The sequence below is a fragment of the Quercus robur genome, chromosome 1 (genome assembly GCF_932294415.1).
Source record: "Quercus robur chromosome 1, dhQueRobu3.1, whole genome shotgun sequence".
NCBI classification, from domain to species: Eukaryota; Viridiplantae; Streptophyta; class Magnoliopsida; order Fagales; family Fagaceae; genus Quercus; species Quercus robur.
This window is the reverse complement of record NC_065534.1, coordinates 28641908-28664702: the sequence shown is the minus strand read 5'-3', so window position 1 is coordinate 28664702 and position 22795 is coordinate 28641908. Positions and strand designations below refer to the sequence as shown.

General features: G+C 36.2%; 1 protein-coding gene across 1 annotated transcript; it reads left to right on the top strand.

Annotated features, from left to right (window-relative positions):
- Positions 1–370: 370 nt before the first annotated feature.
- On the top strand, positions 371–13579 carry LOC126728416 (UDP-glucose iridoid glucosyltransferase-like). Its single transcript, XM_050434242.1, has 2 exons — positions 371–1028; positions 12208–13579. The coding sequence occupies exons 1-2, from the start codon at positions 551–553 to the stop codon at positions 13083–13085; spliced, it is 1356 nt and encodes a 451-aa protein (XP_050290199.1). The 5' UTR covers positions 371–550; the 3' UTR covers positions 13086–13579.
- Positions 13580–22795: the final 9216 nt, after the last annotated feature.

Here is a 22795-nt window from a genome sequence, read left to right as displayed (position 1 = left end):
CTGTGGCAAGGACGGTGTAAGGAACATGGCCAAAGAATGATCATATTGGTTGGACAGTCCCCATTTATTTTTTTGATAAGACAGTCCCTATTTTAATTCACAACGCCAGCCAATATAGCGCCTCGATTTCCAAAAAAAGAACAAGATAGGTATCTTGATTTAAAAAAAAAATATATATATATATATATATTCTTTTTTAAACGATATTACCAGCTCATAATCAAATTTAGAGATCAAACTCAAATTGGATAGCAAAACAGAATCCAATAAAAGACAAACTTCACTGCAGTTTCTCACTTTCTTTCTCCTGCCCCAATTTTGGCCTCTTCTGAGTATGGAATCTATAATCTATCGAATTGCATGCCAAAGCTGTCACTTTACTTCTGGCAAATTCATTAATAATATATATTTTGCTAGGAATGGCTGGTGTAATATGATTTTCGTTTTTAAATAAAGCTCAAAGAGACAGCAGCAAGTAACAATTCAATTAGCTGAACCCCCCTGTGCATGAGAGAGAGAGAGAGAGAGAGAGAGAGAGAGAGAGAGAGAGATGGAAAAGAATGGACAGAGATCCCGCCGGTTGGTTCTGTTGCCATGTCCATTCCAAGGTCACATAAATCCCATGCTTCAACTAGGCACCATCCTTCACTCCAAGGGATTCTCCATCACCATTGCTCACACTGAGTTTAATTCTCCTAATCCTTCCAACCACCCTAATTTCAAGTTCCTTCCAATACCGGATGGCTTATCCGTCCAAGATATCTCATCTGGGGATATACTAAGTCTTATACAGAGGCTAAATGTAAACTGTAAATCGCATTTGCAGGAATGCATGTCACAAAGAGTGACGGGAGGACAACAAGACGATATCGCTTGCATCATCTATGATGAACTCATGTTCTTCGTTGAGACCGTGGCTAATTTTCTGAAGCTTCCAAGTATCATTTTACGAACCACCAGTGCTGCCACTCTTATAGCTCGCACCACCCTTGCCAAACTCAAGCTAGAAGGTCTTGTTTCCTTAGAAGGTATGCGCAATATCCCGTCTTAGATGTATATGACCTCTATTTTGTGTTCCACATTATACTAATTATTATAGTTTATTTATATTCTACTCATTATTGCATCTTTTTTCTTTATAAATTAACCAAACACAAAGTAGAACTATGATTCCTAAAGAGCATGTTTAGTTAGCAGTTTACAATGTATAATTGGAATTAGGAAAGTTTAGGTGGAAACAAAGTGCAGCCAAGGGAGGGGCTAGAGGGGGCAATTGCCCCTCTCACCAAAATTCATTTTTAAGAGCATCTCCAATAGAAGAGTTAAAAACAAAATCATAGACAAAGTTGAGAGTGAAGCCTTAAAAACCAAGTCTAGCAATATCTCCAAATGAGGCAAATTGTTTTTGTTCATCTACAATCACTTTCTCTATTTGGAAGTTATTTTAGATGAGAAAAATAATTTGTGGCTTAAAAATTTGTAAAGATGAACTGAAAAACTAATAGTTTCTTTTTTCTCTCTCTACATCATTCTATCTTTTGAAAAATATAGTTGTTGGAAATGAATTAAAAAGATAAAATAAATTAATAAATAATATTTAAATAGGATAGGGAAATTATAAAGAGTCTAATTGAAAGTGTATTTTAAAAATTATGTATGAAAAATATAAAAGTAATTGCTTACTCTTCAAACAGTACCAAAATATGGCTAAGCTGCTTAACATGCTCTAATAATGGTCATTTATCATGGTTGAAAACTTGAAAGTAGTCTGCACATTGTACTAACAAAAAGGGCTCGTTTATTAGCGGTGTTTAAATATTGATATTTGAAATTATGTAAAAGGTGTTGGGAAAACAACTATTTAAAGTAGTCCTAGTGCAAAAAATGTGTTTTATACTATATTTTAAATAACATAGTTTCAAACAGTATGTGTTTTTTTTTTTTAAGTGATGGCTCATTGAGTATTTTATTCGAGAGAGAGAGAGAGAGAGAGAGAGAGAGAGAGAGAGAGAGAGAGAGAGAGAGAGAGAGAGAGAGAGAGAGAGAGAGAGAGAGAGAGAGAGAGAGGAGTTTAAAGAGGTAGCATTGTAGGAGAAAAAGAAAAAAATCAAATCAAAAGCAAAAGCAAAAAACAACCAATACTATTTTGGTCAATTTGCTTCTTCACATATTCACTTTCCCCATGGTAAAAGTCAAAAACTCAAGAATCAAGATTGAATAGCAAGTCTCATGATTTATTTAAAAAATAAAAAATAAAAATAAAAAACCTTTTTATTCCTCTCTACACGTTAGTAGAAGTATACCACTTTACACTCAAGTAAAGAAGTCTCACTAGTCGCCCCTCTCTACCCATTTTTTTAACTAAAAAAAAAAAAAAAAAAAGGTATACCACTAAAAGATGAGTAATGCTATTTATAAGTACATGATACTTTTCAAAATAAACTTTGTAACTTTTGAGTTGTGAAGTTGTTACTTATTTTTATTTAAGTCTATCACTAATATTATTTTATTGTCTACTATTTGTAATTTGTTGTCTTAATAATATTGTGAGGAAAAAAAATGGTGACTGTAGACTTATTGCTAAGGGCCCGTTTGGTAAGAGTATTGTGGTTTTGTTTTTTTTTTTTTTTTCAAAAAATGTAAAAATTGTGATTTAAAAGTGTACTAAAACACGTTTTTTAAGTACTCATAATGCAAAAAAAAAAAAAAAAAAAAAGTGTTTAATAACATATTTTCGTAATATTCTTTTAAAACTAAAAACACAAAATTGGGTGTTTGGTATGGGTATTTTTTATATAGAAAAAGTGTGCAAAACACGGACATGAATAGTGTAAAATAATTTATTTTATTGAAGAGAGAGAAAACTCCCTCTTGAATACCAACTGCTACTATAAATTTTTTTGTTCTCTCCTTCCTACTTTCTCTCATCTTATCTTCTTCCCATCTCCTCATTGTGTTTACTCTTCATTGCCGATATATATATATATATATATATATATAATCTTTCCTATAGATGGTCAACTATAATTTAAATTAATTAGGATACAATCTATCATGATCCATTTATTGGCGTGATGTGATATAATTGTTACCATGATTTAGAAGATATGGAGAGTCAGATGGGATATTCTAAGGAGTAATGAGCGGTAGTTGGAAGTTGAGAGGAACATCTAAAAGAATAATGTTGATTTGAGAGAAAGCAAAGTGGATTTGAGAGAGAGATAATGGTGAGATGTTGATTTGGTACTGATCTAAGATTAGAGAAAACTTGTCTAACGTGTGAAGGAGAGAGAGAAAAGGCAGCAGTGTTTTGTCAAATTAATTGACTATGTGTGGGGCCCATGATTTTCACAATATTTATGATTATGTCATTCAGAACTGTAACTTAAGTGTTGAATACACCTTCTTATGTTTTCTCTAAATACATGTTTTAAGCTACCTATATTGATTACTGCAATCTAAATACCCTTATAAAAATTCCCCTACCAAAAAACTCACTCCAACGTGGCCCCCACGGTTTTTAACATTTAAATCACACAAAAGAGTCTTCAAATGACCTTACCAAATGAGCCCTAAAAGAAACCTTAGAGCATCTACTAATCTTTTTCTTACACCTCTTCACATTTTCACAATTTCAAACTTTGAAATTTTGCTATAATTCAAAATTTTAACTACTTAGATGAATAGGGAAAGAAAATGTGAATTCTACTTAGATTTTTAAAAGCATTCCTAACAATGAGACAGGTATACAACTTTGTAGGCAAACTACAATATTCTTATCACTTTTGTATTGATTTATTTTTTTTTCAATTTATTTGAAGAAACCATCTAATTAAATAATTAAAATTTATGCATTCAAGTTAATTTCTCAATTTTTTATTATCACTAACTATTTACATCAAAGGAACTTGAGTAAATTAAACTAGGTATAAAAAAATAAATTAAAGTTTACATTTATATTAAATTGCGTGTGACAATTACATTAGCATATAATTTGCTTATTTATTAACATTGAATTAATTTTCTTTTTTAGATTAATTTTACTTTCAATATCTTATCTTTTAATCTTACCTCCCTAAACTAAAATCTTGACTCTACCATTGGGTGGATATATAGCTGCTATTTGGTTCATGTTAGGTTTGTATTAATTTTCTCTTTTCATTTTCTGTTCTCATATTCTCAAACATAATTACTGTAGTGGGCCTTTTTGTGGTTAAAGTGGGCTAGGCTGCCTTCAACGGTATTGGGCCCAAGTGTTCTCAGTAAGGGAGTTAAGACCGGTCCAATTGTAACTCAACTTAGTCTGACTTGTGCACAAACTATGCCTCGTCTACCAAGAGCTCACTTACGGCGGGTAGAACTATTGGTGCATGCCTGCTGTTCTAACTCTATCTTTTTTCTTTCCTTCTTTTCTAATATTCCCCTTTTTTCTTATCTTTTTTCTTTCTTAATCCTTGTTTCTATTTCCTGACTTTCAAGTTTTCAATACCGTGGTGCTTATTGTTGTTGTTGTTCCTGTACACGGCAAGGGCCTCTTTATAGTGCTTGCCATGACCAGATTTTACTATTTTAGCCCTTAACCACCTTTGTCTAGTCTAGGTGTACCTGCCGACCACCACTGTTCCATCTTCCCCATCGCTAGACAAAAGAAAGCTATTTTGTTTGTTTGTTTGCCGTGGCACCCTTTCCTGCTACGGTGTGGATGCCTTCTCTCTCCCTATCCCTCATGACATGCACCTAGTGGTTCCAACTCAGCTTTGCCCCTTTGGGTGGTATGTCATTCCAGCAGAACACTTCCCCCAAAAAAGCCCTAGCAGGAACCTCAAAATAGGTTTTCCCCTCTCCTCACCGCCAAACCATGCCCTCTTACTTCTGACCCATAACGTCACCATATCCTGGATTAGCTGGGTACAAGCTGGTGAGGTCTGGGCCTTGCACGTGCCTCTCTTCCATGTATGTCCAAAATCTGTCTGCTGCTCATGTGTCTGCCGTGGTTGGTTTGCACAGTCTGCCATCCATTCTTGTCCATTTTCTGGTTTCCCTTTCCTTTATGGCTTGCCCTATTCGGGGCTGGGCCTTGCTTGATGGTGGGCTTTGCTTTTTCTTCAGCCCACCCTTCTTCCTGCTACTATCTCCTGCCATACCACTTTATCATTCCTGCTGTGAAGTTGTTTTGTTTCAATCTGGTTGGGCCTCTTTGGGCCTACCATTTATTCTTCCCCTAATGGCCTAGCAAGACCATTGGTTCTTGTGTTACATTACTAGCGGGCTCCTATGTCCCATTTGTTTTCCCTTAGGCGTCTCGGGCCCATTTGCTTTCCTTGGGCTTCCTCGGCCCTTTTCCTAACTTCTCATTACCATGGGTTTTTACTAAATTCTTGGCCAATAGAAGCCTACCCTTTAAAGTCTGCGGTAAAGGCTGACCTCCCTGCAGGATCCGCAAGTCTTGTCATGTACGTCTTTCAATTTTCTCTAGGCCTCCTCCTGCCCCACGCATTTGGACAAGACCTTACCAGGCATCCTATGGTATAGTTCTCCTCTTACCAAGGCATAGTCTTTCAACACTTTCAATTCTGCGACACCTTCTTCTTTCATCAAGGCTTCCCTTATAGGGATCCCCCATTCCCCTTCGCACCGTTCCTCTCGGAATCTTTCCTTTAACACTTCAATAATGGATTCTTCCCTCTTGCTGACCACTACCATGGTGTCATCCCTTTCGAACATTATTTACAAGCCTAGTGTAGCCAATGCATCTGCGAAGCGGTTTTCATTCCTTGAAGCATGCTCTATTTCGAATGTTGAAAATTTCTCATCCATCTTCTGGGCCATTGCTCTATATAGGGCTAGGTTGGGTTCTTTTAGGGAGAAGATCTCTTTGGCTTGGCAAACCACCAGGTTCGAATCACCCATCACCCTCAAGTGCTTAACTCCCATTTCAAGAGCCGTGGCCAACCCAGTTAAATAGGCTTCATATTCTGCCGTGTTGTTTGAACAGGGGAATTCCAGTTTGAATGATAGCGCTGCTACCTTATCTTCTTCATGGTACAGCACTACTCCTACTCCCCCTGATTAGGTGGTAGAAGACCCATTAAATTTTATTACCCATTGCTCTCTAACCTCTTCTGCCATGGCTACTTCCCCTGGAACTTCATCGTCCAGCGAAAATTCTTCTTCTCTCGGAAATTGTGCCAATAGATCTGCTATAGCCTGGCTTTTCACCGCCCTAGGTGTCTCCATTCTTAAGCATATTATGACAATTGTAACAACCACTGGGATATTCTGCCTGAGAGGATTGGTTGCTGCAACAGAGCCTTGATGGTATGGGACTTAGTCATTAGCCATATTTCGTAGGCCAAGAAATAATGGCTTAGTCTCTGCGAAGCATACACAATAGCCAGACACGCCTTTTCTGCCCTTGGGTAACAGGTTTCTACATCTTTTAAGGCACGGCTGATGTAGTATACTGGTTGTTCAACACCACCCCCATCCTCTTGGGTGATTAATGCACCAATGGCATAAGAGTTGGTGGCCAAGTAGAGTAGCAATGGCTTTCTGTGGACTGGGGTTTGTACCGTTAGGAGGTTCATCGTGATCTGTTGTAGCCTCTTGAAGGCCGTCTGCTGCGTTTCTTCCCATTCAAAGCTTTGCCCTTTCCTGAGCAATTTGGTGAAAGCAAAGGTGATTGATGCCAACCTAGGGATGAATCTCCAGATATACGAGACCTTCCCTAAGAAGCTCTTTAACTCCTTTACTGTGGCCAGTGGTCTCATAGTGGCTATGGCCGTGGCTTTGGCCGGGTCCACATCTATTCCCCTGCTGTGCACCAGGAAGCCCAGGAACTTCCTAGAGGACATTCCAAATGCCCACTTGAGAGGGTTCATTCTTAGTTTGAAGGCTCTACACCTCTCAAATACCCTTTTCAACGCGTGGAGTGCTCTTCTCTCCTCCTTGATTTAACTACTATGTCGTCCACGTAGTACTTTAGTTCCTAATGTATCATGTCATGAAATATGGCCGTCATTGCTCGTTGATAAGTTGTGCCTGCATTTTTTAACCCGAAAGGCATCACAGTATAGTAGAAGTTTCCCATGGGTGTTCTGAAAGCAGTCTTCTCCGCATCCTTTGGTGCCATTCTGATCTGATTGTATCCACTGAACTCATCCATGAATGAGAACATGGTGCTTCTTGCCATAGAATCTATTAGTAAATCCATGTTTGGCAGTGGGAACTCATCCTTAAGACAGGCCCTGTTGAGATTTCTGAAATCTACACAACATCTTATCTGCCCGTTCTTCTTCTTTACTGGTACTATGTTGGATAGCCAACGCGGGTGTTGAATAGGCTTGATGAATCCTGCAACCAGCAATTTTTGTACTTCTTTGACTATTTGCTCTTCTATTTCAGTGTGGAATACTCTGGCAAGTTGGGCCACTGGTTTGGCTTCTGGGTCCAAATTCAACGTATGCACCACTAGCCCAGGGTCTAGCCCTAGCATTTCACTGTAATCTCATGCGAAAACTTCTCTGAATTCTTTTAACAGCAGTATCAACTCTGATTTTTCCTTTTCTGTCAGACTTGCACTAATTGATATAGGCCTTGGTTCTTGTGAACCAAACCCCAGTCAACTTCCTCCAACTCTTCTTCTGCCATAACTTGCACCTCCTTTTCTACCGCGATTTTTTCATCCTTCTCTTTATTACTTTCTTCCCCTGAACTTTCTTGTGCCACGCTACACGCCAAACTCTTGCGCTGCCCCTCTTGGGTGGGGCTTGCTTGTATTTCACTTGTGGGCCTCACACGCTTTCATAATTTGTACACAATCCTGCTATTAAGGCCTCGAACCCTGACACATTAGGGTGTGTCATCTGATTCTGCGGTGGGTGCTTCTTTTCTTTTCTTCTTTTATGCTAGCAACTCCCTTAAGTCAAGCTCTGGGTCACCTTGAACCTCTTTCCACTTAGGCGCGAAGGTACCTCGTGGCTTTGATACTGAGCTTTCCCCAGACGGAGCCCATGGCTTTGATACTGAGTTTCTACTAAATGAGCTTTCGCCTATTCAAACGGCGAGGGGTTTGCTGCTATGCGTATCATCCTATTGCTCAGCCTTCCTTTTACACACTGGTGATAGGTGGAGGAGACCAATCGGTGTTTGTGCAACCATGGCCTTCCCAAAAGCACATGATAGGAGACCTCTGTTTTCACCACGTGGAACCATGCTAAAGAAGCTATAGGGCCCACTTTCAACCACAACTAAATGTGGCCTGCGGTGTACTCGCCCCTTTCGCCAAAACCCGTAACTTCCATTGGGCATCCCTGAATCTTTCTTTTCGAAATTCCAGCTGCTTGTAAAGTGTTCAATGGAATGAAATTTCAGAAGCACCTGTATCTACCAAGATTCGCTTGATGGGGATTTGATTTATAGATGCTGCCAAGTAGAAGGGCCTTCAGTGATCTGGGTATCCCACTTCCATATCTTCATTACTAAAAGTGATCTAGGTTGACTCCTGTAGGAGGGCTATGTTATCTGGGACTTCCGCTGATAAGCGTTCTACTCCTGCCCTAGAGGTGATGCTCACTAAAGCCTTCGTGGCTATCTTTCTTTCCTTTACTGTGAGCCCCAGCTGGTTAAAAAAAAATTTGAATTTGGAGTTCCGCTGCAAAGTGGTAATTGTTGCGGCAGGCAGGGCTGGATTTTCTTCTTCGTCTTCCCTTGGATCTGCGCAAATCACCACCGCTGCTACACCCTTCCCTTTGTGATTTGGGAGTGAGTTTCTTTGAAATTCCTGCTGGGATAGTTCTAGAGTCCCTTCTTTGATTCTGCGGTGCACCAATCTGCGAAGTGCCTGACACTCTGCGGTAGGATGTTGCATGTAGTTGTGTAAGTGGCAGAAGCGGGGATCCCTCCACTCCTCTTCTGTGGGTTCTCTAAAAACTTGATTAGGCTTAAAAATTCCATCTGCTATCCACTTGTCTAGTAGCACATCTAATTCTTTTGGAGTGAATGGTATTGGTGGTGGAGTATCATATTCCCTTCCATCAGTCTTCCTTCTCCACTCGCCAGTGGATACTGCCATAGCTTGCGAAGCGTTTCTTTTGTCCAAACTTGGTTTTACGGACTACGCAATCTTTCTGGCCTTTTGCAACAACTGCGTAAACTAGGAGATTTCTAAGTTTTCCAAAACTACCCTGTACTCCCTGATCATGTTCGTCATACACATTTCTACCAATGTTCTTTCTTCACAATGATCATAGCAATCAAGTGCTACGTCCCTGAATCTTTTGATGTATTCCATCAAATCTTCGCCATTCCTTTGCTTGGTTGCTTGCAGGGTTGCAAGCGTTACTTTTTTTTTTCTATGGAAGTACTTAGTGCAAAATACATCCACCATGTCATCCCAAGTTGGGATCAGTCCTGGCTTTAGGCCGATATACCAGGTGTATGTCCGGTCACATAGCGACTTCGAAAATTCTCAAAGACATAAGTCTTCATCTACGGCGTAAGGACCAAGAGTATCAATAAACTTGCTCACGTGCTCAACTGCACTTCCCTTCCTGCCATCGTATTGTGCAAAGGCCCTCGGCTCATACCTCTCGAGGTACGGTTTGTTGAGTACCCTTAGTGGGTAAGGAGGCCTTCGTGCATAGAATCTCTCCTTAGGCGCTCTGGATCTTTCTTGTTCCAGGAGAGCTGCTACTTCAGCCATAGTAATGAAAAGTTGTTCCGCATTCGGTAGGACACCTCTTGCTGGTGTCTCTTCTTTGTCTGTCGTATGTTCTGGGTCATGCTGACTTCCTTTTTACTTTGTTTTGTTCATTATCAGCTGATGGATTTCTTCCATCATCTGTTGCTGTGAGTGTTGCAAGGACTGCAAAACCTCAATGAAGATGTTGGCATTGTCAGTAGGGATTCTTGGCTGTGGCTAAGGTCTAGCCCCCACTCCGTTGTCACCTTCCGCCTGGTTAGGCTGCTGTTGGTGAGGCGTCATTGGTCTGGACTCTGCTTGTGAGGGCACGACACTAATATTTCGCGTTGTTCTGGACTTTGGAGGCATTTGTTTGTGAGGGCTTCTGTCCCTATCTGCTTCTCAACTCCCTAGTGAAGTCGCCAATTTAATGTAGTGAGCCTTTTTGTGGTTAAAGTGGGCTGAGCTGCCTCCTGCGATATTGGGCCCAAGTGTTCTGAGTAAAGGAGTTGAGATCGGTCCAACTACAACTCAACTTGGTCCAACTTGTGTACAAACTATGCCTTGTTTGCCAGGTTCTAGCTTACGGCGGGTAGAACTATTAGTCATGCCTGCCATTCTAACTCTCTATCTTTTTTCTTTCCTTCTTTTCTAATATTCCCCTTTTTCTTATCTTTTTTCTTTCTTAATCCTTATTTCTATTTCCTGACTTTCAAGTTTTCAGTACCGTGGTGCTTATTGTTGTTGTTGTTCCTGTACACGGCAAGGGCCTCTTTATAGTGCCTGCCATGACCGGATTTTAATATTTTAGCTCTTAACCACCTTTATCTGGTCTGGGTGTACCTATCGACTACCATTGGTCCGTCTTCCCCATCGCCAGACAAAAGAAAGTTATTTTGTTTGTTTGTCTGCCATGGCACCCTTTCCTACTACGGTGTAGGTGCCTTCTCTCTCTCAATCCCTCATGACATGCACCTAGTGGTTTCAGCTCAACTTTGCCCATTTGGATGGCATGTCATCCCAGTAGGACACTTCCCCCAAAAGAGCCCTAGCAGGAACCTCAAAATAGGTTTTCCCCTCTCTCCACCATCAAACCATGCCCTCTTACCTCTGACCCATGACCTCACCGTGTCCTGTATTGGCTGGGTACAGGCTGGTGAGGTTTGAGCCTTGCGCATGCCTCTCTTCCATGTTTGTCCAAAATCAGCCTGTTGCTCATATGTTTACCGTAGTTGGTCTGCACAGTCTGCCGTCCGTTCTTGACCATTTTCTGGTTTCCTTTTCCTTTATGGCTTGCCCTATTTGGAGCTAGGCCTTACTTGATGGTGGGCTTTGCTTTTTCTTCAGCCCACCCTTCTTTCTACTACTATCTCCTGCCATACCGCTTTATCATTCCTGCTACGAAGTTGTTTTTTTTCAATCTGCCTGGGCCTTTTTGGGCCTGTCGTTTATTCTTCCCCTAATGGCCCAGCAAGACCACTGGTTCTTGTATTACATTAGTAGCAGGCTCCTGTATCCCATTTGTTTTCCCTTGGGCATCCCAGACCCATTTGCTTTCCTTAGGCTTCCTCAGCCCTTTTCCTAACTTCACGTTACCATGGGCTTTTACTGAATTTTTTGGGCTTCCCCAACCCAATTACGTTATTCCTCATCCTTGAGGTTCATGAGCTTGCTATCAACCCCTTACTTTCTTTGCTTTCATTACTTTGGGCCTGCCGCGGCCCATTCTCACTTTTCCACATCATATACTGCCCATGGTTTGCTTTTTCTCTCTTTCCGAGCTCCTTTAAGCCATTTACCTCTTCAAGATCCATTTGTTTATCTCATGGGCCTGTGATCCATTATTCTTGCCGCTTGGGCTTAACGAGTTTTCTATCCGTTTGCCAACTCCTTTCTGTCCGTGTTACTAGGCTTCTCCCTTCCACTTGGGATTTCGAAATGGCCATCAACAATTACTTTGGCACAAATTTTCAAACATACTTAATTACTTTGGCACATAATAATGATAACAATGGTAATGATTATAATTATGACCGTCAAAAGAGAGAAAAACCTTATGAAAAATATTAAAGATATTACAAGGTTTACTACATAAAACTTAAAAACTCATGTGGCAATGAATATGATTGGTGAGTTTCAACTATCTCATAAATATGTATTTGAATTACCTATTTGTGATTGGTGACATATCAATTTGTAAACTCAATTTAGTAAAGTTTGTAATACCCTAGTACTAATCAAACTTTATTTATAGTTACATGAAAAAGTGTACATCTGAGAGTATTTATAGAAAATTAAAAAAAAAAATGTAACCTAATCTTATTTTAATCCTAGTCAGACTAAGTTATTTGTGGTGGAAATATAGGTTTGCAGATGCTTGGGCTTTCACAAACTTATATCCTAACAGATCTAGTTTGGTTCTAATAGATCTGAAATGACTATGGCAATGCCCTAGTATCTTTTTACCATTAAGTAATCAGAGCCCATGAATCACTAATACTAACCAATCCTAATCTGGATTTCAGATTCTGTATCACAGGACCTAGTTCCTAACCATCACCCTCTCAGGTTTAAGGATCTACCCTTTCCCATTAGTAGAAAATTGGAAAGCTTTTCACAGCTAGTGATTGATATGTACAAAATTAAGACATCTTCATCAGCAATCATTTGGAATACCATGGACTGCCTTGAACTATCATCATTGGCACGTATCCAACAACAATACCAAGTTCCAAACCTCCCCATTGGTCCTCTGCACAAATTTGGTCCAGGCCCTCCCAATAGTAGCTTATTGAAAGAAGACACTAGCTGCATGGCATGGCTAGAGAAGCAAACTAAAAACTCAGTTATATACGTAAGCTTGGGAAGCATAGCAGCCATGGATGAAAGAGAGCTAGTTGAAATGGCGTGGGGACTAGCCAATAGCCAGCAACGTTTCTTGTGGGTGTTTCGGCCAGACTCAATTCGTGGTTCAAAAAACGAAGTATTGTCTCAAATTTTCAAAGAAACTATTGGAGAGAGAGGTTGCATTGTGAACTGGGCACCACAGAAGGAAGTTTTGGCTCATAGTGCAGTGGGAGGGTTTTTGAGCCATTGTGGTTGGAATTCCACCCTTGAAAGTATTTGTGAAGGGATTCCAATGATATGCAAACCGTGTTTTGGAGACCAGAGAGTGAATGCAAGGTATGTGAGCCATGTATGGAGGGTAGGCCTGGAATTGGAGAATGAGTTGGAGAGAGGTGAGATTGAGAAAGCTATAAGAAGACTAATGGCAGGAAAAGAAGGGGAAGCGATGAGGGAAAGAGCCAAGAATTTGAAGGACAAAGTTGAACTTTGCATTAATGAAGGTGGCTCTTCCAACAATTCCTTGAATAAGTTGGTAGAGATGATCATGTCATTTTAATTGTATATATTCCGTCATAATATCAAACCAGGACTCATTTCTAAGGGTTTTTTTTTTTTTTTTTAATTAAAAAAAAATTAAAAAGCTCTGTTTTACGTATTGATTTTTTTTTTTTTTTTTTTAAATTTAAATTTGATTTTCAAGGAACAAGGAATTTGAACCATGGATGTTGAAGACATTAAGAGGTGTTAAGAACCTTGTAATGTATTGAAGTGCTAATACTTTTATGTATTTGTATTATATATGGAGGTCCAAACTCTTCCTTAAAATACTTAATTGGTCGTTTAGTTTGGTTAACTGCTAATAAGAATTTCATCAATTAAACCAATGCACAAAGACATATATGTAGTATTTTGAGTTTTTCTTGAATTATGATTCAATACAAGATACTTGGTATCTTTTCAGTTTTATAAGAACTATGGTTTAAATCCATATCTCACTTGTTGTAATAATTGTGTTTGTGTGTGTGTGTGTGATCTATTGAGATGGTAAGTTATTGACTGCCTCTAAGAAAAAAGATAAAGTTATTGATTGTTCAAAATTTATATATTTTTATTATTTTTCATTAACAACTTTTGTTTTTGGGAGAAACATGCATACACACAGGAAAGAGAGAATGAAGTTCTAACATAAATTCACACCACAAACTCCACTTATTAACAACTTAGGCCCCGTTTGGTACGCGAGTTTCAGCAACGTTGTTTGTTGTTTAAACACCCAAACAAGTGGGCCCCATGCTAAGTTATGTGTTTGGTAAGTGATGTTGTTCAACTGTTGTTTGAGTTTATGGTGTTCAATTGTTGTTCAAATGGTGTTTGACATATTACCGTTTGGGTGAAACACACTAGGCCCACCTGACGAGACATCTCAACTCTCTTCTCTCCCACGCATCCATGCAAAGTGTCTTCCTGAAGCTCTTCTCTTCTCCCTCTCGCACAGTGGTTGTCCCATCACCTAGCACATACGCTTGCAGCATTAAGCCTCCATTAATCTCACACACCCACCCGAATCCCCCATAACTCATCCCAACGGCCATCTGATCTCATTCATAAACACGTAGAACCCCCAAATACGAAGCCCTAAATTCACCCAAATTTATCCCCAAATCATATGGCCTGATCACCTCCCCAACCACCATATTTACTCGCACAGCCCAACCACACCTTTGATCACTAAAGCCCAGCCTTCAATCGTCGTCTGCTTCGATGGAGATAAGTGAAGAGTACACAATGGAAAATGTTGCTGCTTGCGTTGGTGCCTCAACTCCTAGTGAATTTAGGAAAAAGAAGATTGGATTCCCTCTTAGAGCTGAATCTGCAAATGGGTATCAAAGATTTGGTTTGGATTTGCAAAGAGATAAGCAAAAAGTGAGGAAGAGATCTGGAACAGAGGCGAGAGAAACAAGGGACAATGTTGTGTGGTGTGAGAGGCAGTACCGTTGTTGATGCCGTTGTGTGTTTTGTCTTCTCCTCTGATGTGTAATCAATTCAAAACAGTACTGTTGTCAGCTTTAAAAAATAAATAAATAAATAAAAAATGCGCACATACCAAATACACAACTTATATTTCTAACACCAAAATATGTTATTTGAAAGACATTACCAAACGCATTTTTCTCTTTATGAATACTATAAATATGTATTTTTCACAACCCTTTTTAAAGTACATTATCCACATCATTTTAAACAACGTTACTCAAACTTCTCTATCAAATGGCCCTTATTACCCTCAACAATTGTAATATATATAATATAATAAAAGATTGGGTTTATATAATCCCATCGTCCCATTTTGTTTGGTTTTTTTAGAAAATCCAACTTTTTTAAGAGAATGTCATTTAATGTACAAATTTCTAAAACTACCTTCCTTAACTTAAACTTTAGTAAATGAGAGATACAATCTTTTTAAAATAAAGTGAAGGGTATGTTAGAAAAATTATCTATCTTGAGACTTTTCAAATAAGAAATATGACATTATTTTGGGGCATTCTAAAATAGAATATATGTCAAACAATTTGAGATGAAAAGAGTATTGAATAAATTAAGGATCAAATGCACGAGTTTTTGATCAATATGTTACTAGATATAAATGTTTGTTTAGAATCTTTAGGATTTCCTCTATATGTGTGGAGCTTGATGCTGAGCCTATTGTTTTACTGCTTACCAATTGCTTGATAAATAATCTTATGCAAGAGCCTATGATTGCAAGTCCCTATTGAAGAAATTCCATAGATCAACTATCCAACACATATTCAGGGAGGTAAACCAATGTGTTGATGCATTGGTTAAGTTTGGAGCACCCAATCTTCTGACTATGCTAATGATAACCCTCCATCTATAGTGGAGGACTTGCTAACTTTGGACAAAGCCAAGCTTTATTGTGATATACTTATTCATATTTAATACTAGTCGCTAACCCATGTGGTGCACTAGATAATTAGCAAATGTTAAATATTTCCCAAAAAAAATAGTTCTTAATGCTAAAATTAGATAAAATTGAATGAAAATCAATAATTCTAGACTTGATAGACCATTCTATTATAAATATATATAAAAAAAAAAAATTAGGATTAAATCCTAAACTTGATAAAAGGAGGTACAAAAAAAAAAGACAAAAAAAATCAAAGAAAGAAAGAGAGGATGATTTGTTAAGAGGATATAGAGTAACCATAGTCATGTAAGATTGTTAAGAGCATGAATATATTTGAATATTTGAACTATTTTAAGCCCATGAAAATTTTCGTTTTTTATTTTTAACCCATTGCAAATTATAACTTTTGATATATGTGGAATATTTGGTCTTATGTAGAATGTATTGTTTTGTGAATTGGAATTTTTATCAATATTTGCATAATCCAATCCATTCGAAACTTATCGTGTCTAAAATTTCAACTAAAAAGTTTCTCAAATTTGATTCACATAAAACTTCAAATATTCTTTCAATGGCAAAGTTTTGGTTCAGTGTAACCCATCACAAAAAATCAACTAGATACACACAATTCAAAAGAAATCAATACCTATATTAATTAACCTGAATTTGGGGTACCATTTCAACTATTGTTTATTTATAATTCTCAACATTTTATTTATTTATTTTTCAGTTAAATACAAACCTAAATTATGAAATTAGAGATAGAAATTTAAACTAAACAAAAGTTGCAATATAGTTTTTTTTTTTTTTTTCTTTATAAAAGAAGCAATACAATTATGCATTAGCATGGTGCACTTAGGGGGAGAAAGAGAAAGAAATAGAGCCACCAAAATTACTCAAGCAAACTTTCACCCAAAACAATGTCAACCTCGCCATAAATCTTCTCTAAATAAACAAAATAATAATAATAATAATAAAACAGAAAAAAAAAAAAAAAAAAAAAAAAAAAAACCCTTACCATAAAGACTCACCTAAACCTACCATAGGCCAAAGAGTCAAAGACTCATTTATTTTGCTGCCTCAACTGTGAGTGGTGTTTATTGTTTAGAAGAAATTTTAGTGTTTACAAATTTGAATATGATAAAATAAAAGATGAACATAGAAGCAAAAAAGCAGCCTCATGGAAACAATATTGGTGCCAATTCAAAACTCTGATAGTGAGAATCAAATTTGTAGGAGTTTGAATTTGTAGTGTTTGACTGAGATGAAGGGAGAAACTGATGAGCAAGGGATAACAATAGGGTTGCGTTAGGTTTAGGGGGTGTTTGGTAGAGTAGTTTGAGTAATGTTGTTTGAGTATTTTTGATATACATATGGGTGAAAAAATGTGTGGAAATGTGTGTAAGTATGTTTGAAATGCTCAAAAAGTTGCTCAAAATAAGCTACCAAAAAATAATAAATAATAATGATGTGGAAAATTATGAAGGTTGCAAAGCTTATGAAGTACATATATCTTCGGTTTTATATTATATACTAGTTGAAGGCCCGTGCGTTGCACAGTTTTTGTAGAATATATATAATTATTATAACCAAATAAATAATTATTATAACGAAATGAATAAATTGCATTAGTATAACAACCATCAAATATAAAAATGATATCACCTTAATACAAAATTATCTTCTAACATACCAATTGTGCTATTATAATATCATTTGTAGTTATACGTATCAAACTATTCGCATATGAATATTATATCTAATGAATCTACAATATAAGTGATTTGCAGTATTGTTAACAATAATATTAATGATTAAAATCTTTAGACAAAGTAACATAAAATTGATCACTTTTTAAAGATAGAACTATTCAAGGAATAAAACCTTTGTTCTAATTAAAAAAAAAAAATTGCAAAGTTCTACATCTAAATTACAAACCTTTCTTAGGATGCTTGAAATCTTTCTTGACAAACCTGAAAAAATAAAATAAAAAATAAAAAATAAACAGATTTTTAAAAAACTAAAGTACCATATAGATTGCAAAATTGTATGTAAATTTAATAGTCTATGATTGGAATTTACTACGACACCTTACATATATATTGGACAACAAAATAATTAAATTGGATCAAACCATTAACATATGAATTAGATCAAACATAAAGAAATTACCCCCTCAAAAAAAGAAAAATATAAGGAAATTAGCTTAAACAAAAGGCAACAAATACATAAAACGTATTTAATTGATTATAATAAAAAATTAGAGTAAAAAAATACATACCTACATGATTGTAGGTAGAAAAATGGAAGCCTAAATAAAAAAAACTGTACAATAAATTGGAGAATGAAAAACTACACCAACTATGTATATATATACATACTCCACCTAGAAAAGGAGTCCAAGTAAAAATCAAATACTCTAAACTCCTTGAAGTTACCTAATCAAGAAGTTTAGGTTAATTACATATTAGTTTTTTTGTTTTTTAAATACTTTATCCCAAAAAAAATAGTTAATGTTATTAGCTATTGTTATTAGATTTTTTTTTTTTAATTTTTTGTTTACGTTAAAGTTAATACCAAAAAAAAAAAAAAAAAAACAACAACAACAACAACATACGGGAAGTAGTATGGTTTTTTTTTTTTTTTTTTTTAAATTTTAGAAATACACTTACTTTATGATAACAATGAATTAGAGTCCTTATTTTTTGAATTTGAGATATGAATGAATTAGAGTCCTGATTAATCTTCCTCAGTTTTTTTTTTTTTTTTTTCTTTGAGATACACTTACTTTATGATAACAATGAATTAGAGATAAAAATAAATTAGAGTCCTAATTATCTAATATTAATTTACCTACAATCTTACATGAAGTAGTTTTTATTTTACGCTTACTATATAATTTTTTTTTTTATTAATCTAATATTAATATATACAATATAAAATAAAAAAAGTTGTGAGTGATAGCCCCAATTGAAACGTTCAAAAGCATCCAGTGAAATAGATGGTAGGAGTATTTTAAAAAATAAAAAAAAATAAAAAAAATCTAATATGTAATTAACCTGCAAGAACTAATAGTTTTTTTAAAGAAAGTTTTTTAATATCTTTTTTTTCCTTTTACGTTTTTTATAGAAAGTTTTAATAATTACATATTAGTTTTTTTTTTTTTTTTCAATTTGATGAAAGAAAAAAAAAATTACCTGTAAGATTGTAGGTAGGGTAGAGAGGAGAAATGAAGAATATAGCAAATAATTGTAAAGTATGTAGTAGAAATAATGAAACACCAAAAAACTGTGTGTATATATAGTGAGAATTTTAGGTTGTGAAGAAAAAGATATGAACAAAAAGAAGTAGTTTAGGTAAAACTCAAAAAAAAAAATTACTTAATTGTTAGAAAAAATATGACATAAGATGCAAATTTATCAACCAAAAAAAAAAAAAAAAATGCAAGTTCTATCTTTTTTTTTTTTTTTTTTTCCTTTTATGTTTTTTAAAGAAACATATGCAAATTTGTATAAATGATTTCAATATACAACGGAAGCTCTTTTTCCAATTGTGGGAGTTTCAATTTCTAAGTGGATGTATTAGACCTCTTTTATGCAAATTTATATATATATGATTTCAATATACAACGGAAGCTCTTTTTCCAATTATGGGAGTTTCAATTTCGAAGTGGATGTATTAGACCTCTTTTTTCTTTTTCTTTTTTTTTCTTTTTTGGTAGTATATGTTGTTGCAATTTAAGATGCATTAGACCTCTTTTTTGTAGTATAAGTTGTTGCAATTTAAGATGCATTAGACTTCTTTTTTTTAGTGTAGTTTTATCTCTCTTTTTTATTTAAATTTTATTCTTAGATAATTCTATTCTATTGATTTTAGGCTTTGTTGATAACATTTTAGATAAACACAACTGTTATAGTTGTAAATTAAATACTACTTTCTTTCATTTCTTGATTTGTCATATTTATCCAAAAAAATATGTATATATCTATTCTTAAAATTTAGAAATTTACTAAAATTTCTGCAATTTGGTGAAGCCACGTGACGTAATCACGGCGTCTAAGCCCAACTTTTATTATATATAATATGATATAGAATATATTATTTCAATGTTGGTTTCAATGTTGGAGGCATGGGCTTTCGTGACTTACGTATGTTTAATGATGCCATGTTGGGGAAGCAAGTTTGGCGCTTATTTCATGATAGGACCTCGTTGGTTTATAAGGTGTTTCGGGCAAAGTACTTTCCTTCCGGTAACATTTTTGATGCGGTAGCCTCTCTGGTTGGCTCCTTTGCTTGGCGAAGTCTTATACAAGCTAGGGAAGGTGTTTTGAGGGGAGCTCGATGGAGGGTGGGGGATGGGCGAGATATTAAAATCTGGAGTGATCGTTGGCTGCCTTTTGATGGTGGGGGAAGGATTTTATCTCCACAAAGGGACCTTTCTCTGAATATGGTCAAGGATTTGCTGCTGCCTGGTTCACATCTCTGGAATGAGGAGCTTCTTGATTTGAATTTCTATCCGTGGGAAGCTGAAGCCATCAAAAACATCCACGTTAGCAACCATGAGGCAGCTGATGCTCTGATATGGCCTCACACGGATGATGGTGTGTACTCTATTCGGAGCGCGTATCGCTTATTGGTAGCATTTCAGCATCAGAATCAACCCAGCTCGTCGGATGTGGAGTCCGAAAAGGGGTTATGGAATGGAATTTGGAAGTTGAAGGTCCCTAACAAAGTGAAACATCTTCTGTGGCGCGCGGTTCGTGAGGCATTACCAACGAAATGCAATCTGCAAAGGCGTCAGGTTTTAAGGTCTGGTATTTGTGATGCTTGTGGCGACTATGGTGAAGACGTGATTCATGCTTTGTGGCTCTGTGATGCGGTGAAACCAATCTGGATGTCAGATGCTCGGTTCTCTTTTCTTCGTGCTTATCATTTTTCTAACTTCGGTGATTTGTTTCAGTTTTTATGTAAGCAAGGTTCCTCTAATCTGGTTGCTATGTTCGCTATGGCTGCTTGGGGTATCTGGGAGAGGCGAAACAGAGTGAGGGAGGGGCAGAGAACTTGGGGTCCAAATTTGGTGATGCACCGAGCTTTAGAGCTTCTGCAGGAGTATCGGGATGTTCAACCGATGAATCCACGGATGGCTACCCGAAGTATGGATCTGCGTTGGAAGCCCCCTGATTCAGGTGTGTACAAATTAAATTTTGATGGGGCTTTATTCCTGGAACAGAGGTGCGCTGGCTTAGGGGTGGTTGTGAGGGACTCGGCTGGGCTTGTTATGGCTGCGTTAAGTCAGAGAGTGCGGCTCCCAGGTTCGGCCGATGTGGTGGAGGCTTTGGCAGCTCGAAGAGCCATCTGCTTTGCTCAGGAACTCAGTCTTCACAATGTGGTGATTGAAGGTGATTCTTTGAAAGTTATTGAAGCCATTAACGATACTAGACCAGTGCAGACTTTGTATGGGCATATTATTGATGAGATAAGACTGTTATCTTCTTCTTTTATGTGTAATTTTATGCATGTTAATTGGAGGAGCAATAAGTTAGCTCAGGCACTTGCTAGACGAGCAGTTTTATCTGCTGATATCGATGTGTGGATAGAAGAACTTTCACGGGACTTGGAGAATATTGTTTAGTTTGTTTTTCCAGCAATGAAGTTTCTTTTACCTTTTCCTCAAAAAAAAAAAAAAAAAAAAATGAGCTTAAAAATAATAATAAAATAAAAACCTATGAAGCGGTCCAGTGGTGTTGCTAAAGATTCTTACAATCTTAAGCCACATGGAATGTTTGCGACAGCAATACGAAGAACCTGTCATAAAGAGACGTATACTTCCCACTTTAAATAGTCACAAGCACAACCAACTAATCATGATTTGCTCAACGGCCGGCAAGCATATCCAAATCTTGATTTAAAGAACTTCACGGAACAAATGAACGAAAATTACTCATACACCCTCATAATTCACCTCGAGATTTTTTATAGTGGTTGGGTCAATAAATTTTTATTAGTTCATATCTAAACTCGATATAAATGAACGAATATTCATGATTGTAAAATTAGAAAGTTTTCTATAGTGGTTTCATTATTTTTTAGGAAAAAAATATAAAGTACGACAGTGGAGTTTATCTCTTTAAAGCAATATACTAAATCCTAATCTGAAGCGACAACATTTATATTCTACACAATAAATTTACAATAGGTGAAAAAATTTCTGGCTTGGACCTATTAGCTCAAGCCTCCTCTATGAGCTAAGTTTTAAAAAAAATCTCTTATTAAAAACTGTAACACTTATATATTATGTCGAATCATAACCTGCATCAAATGCAAATAGCTGAATAAACATAACATTTCCCAATTTTTTTTTTTTTTTTTTTTATGACTATGAACTTTCTAATTCAGTCGACTTAAGCCTGCCACCATTAAAAACATAATTATTAAAAAAAACTGTACCTTTCGTGGTTTAAAGTATAAACTTTAAGACCGAAACCACAAGAAAAGATTACGGACCCCATATCCTATAGACCTAATTTTTTTCAACCACCAAATCATAATCAGAAATTCAGAATGCAGCACTAATAAATAAGCACGAAAAAAGTATCAAATAAAAGATGAGTTTTTAACGACCAACAAGTCACAATCGGAAGGCAGCACGAATAATAAATTAACACGAATAAGCTATTCATTCATCAAATAAAAGACTAATTCAATACGCTTTCTGTAGTCAAAAGCTGGCATGCTGGGCTTACTTGCCATCGATGTGATCGTTAATCCACTACAAATGTTTCATTGTTAAACCTTCGTCATTGCATACGCACTGCAGTTGAATATATCTCAAAATATAGGTCATTTTTGAATACTGAATAGTACTACTATAGTTTGGATCACTCTTTCAAAAATATAATATAGGTTAAATTATTAAAAATGGTCAAAGTTTAAACCTTATTTTAGATTAGGTCTTAGGTTTTAAATTTGTTCAATAAAAATTTTAAATTATGAAACAATTTTCAATTTGAATTATCTGTCCATCTCTGTTATTCATTTTTATTATTTTGAACAAAAACAAAGACAAGAAAATAAAGAAATCCTTAAAAAAAATTTATTTCACCTAAATAACCAATTTTAATTTTCTGATAATTATTTCTCTACTATAAAGTATAAACAAAGCTAAGCTTTTTCCCTCTACTACCTCAATTCAATAGCTACAACTATAAAAGTTATGCCATTTATGGTTGTATTCTGGTTATATAATGTATTATAAACTTGGTTTAAAATATTATTATTTTTTTATTCTAATAAGTATTACTATTTACTAAAAAAAATAACTACTTATAAATTGATATATG

Bases quoted from the DNA above. Each gene is read 5' to 3' on its own strand.
- LOC126728416 (XM_050434242.1), top strand. From the start codon at position 551: ATGGAAAAGAATGGACAGAGATCCCGCCGGTTGGTTCTGTTGCCATGT. The intron at 1,029-12,207 runs GTATGCGCAATA...TCTGGATTTCAG, and splicing joins AGGTCTTGTTTCCTTAGAAG to ATTCTGTATCACAGGACCTA.